At 48.2% G+C, this 3,453-nt stretch overlaps 3 protein-coding genes across 8 annotated transcripts in view; 2 read left to right on the top strand and 1 right to left on the bottom strand.

Moving 5' to 3' along the window:
- The window catches only part of LOC113209059 (uncharacterized), a 17,035-nt gene that overhangs the window by 7,215 nt on the left and 6,367 nt on the right, over positions 1-3,453 (top strand). The window lies entirely within an intron of this gene.
- LOC113209084 (para-nitrobenzyl esterase-like) overlaps positions 1-3,453 on the bottom strand; it is a 26,967-nt gene that overhangs the window by 20,511 nt on the left and 3,003 nt on the right. The gene's annotated exons all lie outside the window — the stretch shown is intronic.
- On the top strand, positions 1,439-3,447 carry LOC113209047 (uncharacterized). Its single transcript, XM_052271466.1, has 4 exons — positions 1,439-1,599; positions 1,706-1,942; positions 2,249-2,424; positions 2,998-3,447. The coding sequence occupies exons 2-4, from the start codon at positions 1,777-1,779 to the stop codon at positions 3,328-3,330; spliced, it is 675 nt and encodes a 224-aa protein (XP_052127426.1). The 5' UTR covers positions 1,439-1,599; positions 1,706-1,776; the 3' UTR covers positions 3,331-3,447.

Genomic DNA, 3,453 nt, shown 5'->3' with positions numbered 1-3,453 from the left:
TTCATGAAGTGCACGTGCGAGTGCAACGACGCCATCTCCCTGCGGCCCGCGCTCGGCCTCAGCGTCGCGCTGTTGGCGCTGTGGGTGTTCCAGGCAGCGGCCGGCAAGTGACCGCGACAAGGCGCCGGACTAACCGTCAGAAACAAGAGACTTTTCGGGCATGTGCGTGCGTGCGTGCGTGTGTGTGTGTGTGTGTGTGTGTGTGTGTGTGTGTGTGTGCGTGTGTGTGTGTTTGTAAATGGCATTATTGTATCCAGCCCGGACTTCTGTGACATAACTTAGTTCAGATACATTATCGTAGCTTCTTAGCTAGTTCCTAAATGCATATTTAAAGTTATAATCTTGTATCTAACTCAGTTATGCACACAGAAGTCCGGTGCTAATTACAACAATAGCCTTCACTGTACTCTGAATCTTCCAAAAAGGACAATAAATATTATAAATAAACTGAAATAAAAAGCTTTTATATTAGTTATATTGATAGCTTTTTTTTAAATATGGTTGGCATTTTTTAAAAGGAAATCACAGGTGTAAAATGGAAAGTTATGATCCGTCAACCTGAAACCAAACGGAAATACCGCACCGATACTCACAGTGATACCGTCATCCACCTGGTGACTCCTCCCTCACTGACGTCAGAGATTGGGTCAGAGAGTGGGTCACTGCCGGACAACCAGTGACGAATTATATGGCGATAACGATAACAATTGCGGTAAGGCAAGGAATTAATTGTCGGTGCTCGGTGCTTGTACCACACATTACGCCCCAGTATAGGACCGTGTAGTATCGGTTAGGACGCCGCCCAGGTGCGCGCGCATGTGTGCTGTGCTTGTGGAGACCGCTGAGCGCCTAGTTGGCAGGCCACCACGCCCGCTGCGCGCTCGCGTGTAGCGCTGGCTGGCCTACCCTGGCTGCCACAGGCGCTACGCTGTCACGTCGGTCACCAGCAGTTCTTCTAACATCCAATGATTTGACTAAATAACCCTCTCTTCTATCACTCGGATTACATTACTATTCAAAAATGTATATACTGCAGTATGAGAATGAATGGTTAAGAAAATTCCATACAAATTCAATTCGAACGAAATTCTTTTGTTTCAGTTTGAATTTTAAATATGACATCATTTTTCCTCTGCTTTTATGTTGGCAGTGGCATTTTGCCAGTATTTTAGATAGACGCCCAAATACATGCGCTTATCTGCCAAAATCTTCCAGTCTGAGGTTCGGATGGAAAAAGATTTTTAGGAAAAGATAATGATGGCTTGTATGCTATAAAATAGATTTATTGTCTCCAAACAGTCCCGTTCGTAACATGAAGAAAAGAACAGGCGTTTTGTGACTACTCTGGATCCTTCGTACAAACCAAATTCTTTGTAATACGAGCACTATGCTGTTTGTAAGGAACTAAGGCCCTAAGGGCTTCTTCAATTCTTATCGGCTATTTATAGGCATAGCGAAAGAAAATGAGATACCGCTATCGCTGTCATTTCCCGCTGGGTTCGCACTACATAAAGGCACAGGGACTCCTGGGAGACCGCAGTCCAGTACGTCGCAGCCAGCAGGAAAAACACATTCTCCTTTATCGCAGCAAGCAGAAAGGTAAGCAGAGCGTTAGCAATGGCCCAATGGAGTGAGCCGTACATCCACAGGATTAATGGATCAAAAGAAATGAAGCCAATGTACTTTAAATTGTACTCTATTTTAGTTTAAAGGTGATAGGAGACCTTCACAAGATCAAGCCCCTGTATTCTACGTTGATTCGACACCCTGCTCCAGATGGTGCAGTGCGCGATGCTGGCCGCCCCGGCGCTGCTGCTGGTGCTGCTGCCGCTCGCCCTGGCCGCGTGCCCGTGCCCGCCCGCGCCCGCCTCCTCCAAGGTGTGCGGCTCCAACTTCGTCACATACGACAGCCAGTGCCAGCTGGACTGCGCCTCCCTATCAGGTCAGTCTACTACCCAGCCAACCTCAGAGAGCCACCCGCGTCGAGTCTGTTCACACACTAACCACTTGCATTTGCAAAAAGTTCACAATCCGGTTTTCTAAGCAAGTTTCTGCGTTCATTTGAACACCTTTGTTCCCACATGTGTAAGAAATCGTGCCTTTTTGCGCACGAATCCGTAAAAAATGAAACATAAAGGCTTAACTGCGCACGAACGTTTGCACAAAAACCACTTAACAAAATACTGTTTGAGTGCTCCAAAACGACGCTCAGACGCAAGTAACGTTCGGCCGGTCTGCTCTCTTCCAGGTGTCTCTGCGCTTCACCGCGGGCCTTGCTCGCCTATCGAGAGCGCCCTGAGCGTCATGGGCCCCCTCCGGAACGTATCTCTTCCGGCCGGCGCACCCACTAACGTGCGACTCAGCTCGGCCCGCTCCGACACGGACGACTTTACCAAGATGCAGAAGTGTGTGACCACAAATAGCGTGAGTCACAACCTTCCGAACAAATAGACCGTCAATGAAGGCTCTTCATAGCTGGACATTAATCTGACGTTTAAAACACGTAGTTGATGCAAAAACGTTGTAATCATACTGAAAATAAAAATGTGCAACTGGCGTGCGTATGGTTCTTCAACTCTATGGCGCACACTCTTAGGTGTTGGACTTGAAATTTGAATACTTTAAAGTAGTGTTCAACAGTAAATTTGAACGCTTTCAAGTGTCCAGTGGTCTCGCCAGTCCTTAGAGTCATTGTACACAACCAAGTGTTTCTTCAACTTTGTTGTTTAATCCTTTTTAGTATTAAAATATCCAGTAAAACACTAAAAAGTGTGCCATAAACGTATTGTTGAAAGTTGAACGTTGAACTCTTACATGTACGCGCCAGTTGTGCCAGTTGCGCCTGTCGCACACAGTATTTATCAGTGCAGCTCTGGTCGATAGACATAGGTCGAACAGGGTTCATCACTTCAGCAAAGTCTGTTTCCGTGCCGATTACGTCGAATTTGTGTGGTTTCGCTTGCTCATTGCTGGATGGCCTTTTTTCTCTTGCTCCAGTGCCAGTACACGTCCTGCAGCTCATGCTCCAGCACCGACGACGAGTGCAAGGGCAAGTGCATCCTCGACTGCTTGTGCGGCTGTTACGGAATCAAGGGCGCCAGCATGGACAACATCGCCCAGATTCAGACCTGTCTGGCCAAAGACAATTGCTTGGGGAAACAAAACCAATGTGAAAGCAGCTGCCGCACCCAAAACTGCAAGATCTCGTGCTATATGGACTTCATGAAGTGCAGTTGCGAGTGCAACGACGCCATCTCCATGAGGCCCGCGCTCGGCCTCAGCGTCGCGCTGCTGGCGCTGTGGGTGTTCCAGGCCACGGCCGGCAAGTGATCGCGACAGGGCGTGCCTGACTAACCGGAAGGAGACTTTTCGGGCGCGCACCCTCTTGTGTGTGTGTGTGTGTGTGTGTGTGTGTGTGTGAGAGAGAGAGAGAGAGAGAGAGAGAGAGAGAGA

The sequence above is a fragment of the Frankliniella occidentalis genome, unplaced genomic scaffold, assembly GCF_000697945.3.
Source record: "Frankliniella occidentalis isolate FOCC.00 unplaced genomic scaffold, Focc_3.1 Scaffold163, whole genome shotgun sequence".
Classification (NCBI taxonomy): domain Eukaryota; kingdom Metazoa; phylum Arthropoda; class Insecta; order Thysanoptera; family Thripidae; genus Frankliniella; species Frankliniella occidentalis.
This window is presented reverse-complemented; position numbering and strand designations above follow the sequence as displayed.

Coding starts and splice junctions, on each gene's coding strand:
- LOC113209047 (XM_052271466.1), top strand. CDS start 1,777: ATGGTGCAGTGCGCGATGCTGGCCGCCCCGGCGCTGCTGCTGGTGCTG. Junction 1,943..2,248: donor GGACTGCGCCTCCCTATCAG/GTCAGTCTACTA, acceptor GCTCTCTTCCAG/GTGTCTCTGCGCTTCACCGC. Junction 2,425..2,997: donor AGTGTGTGACCACAAATAGC/GTGAGTCACAAC, acceptor CTCTTGCTCCAG/TGCCAGTACACGTCCTGCAG.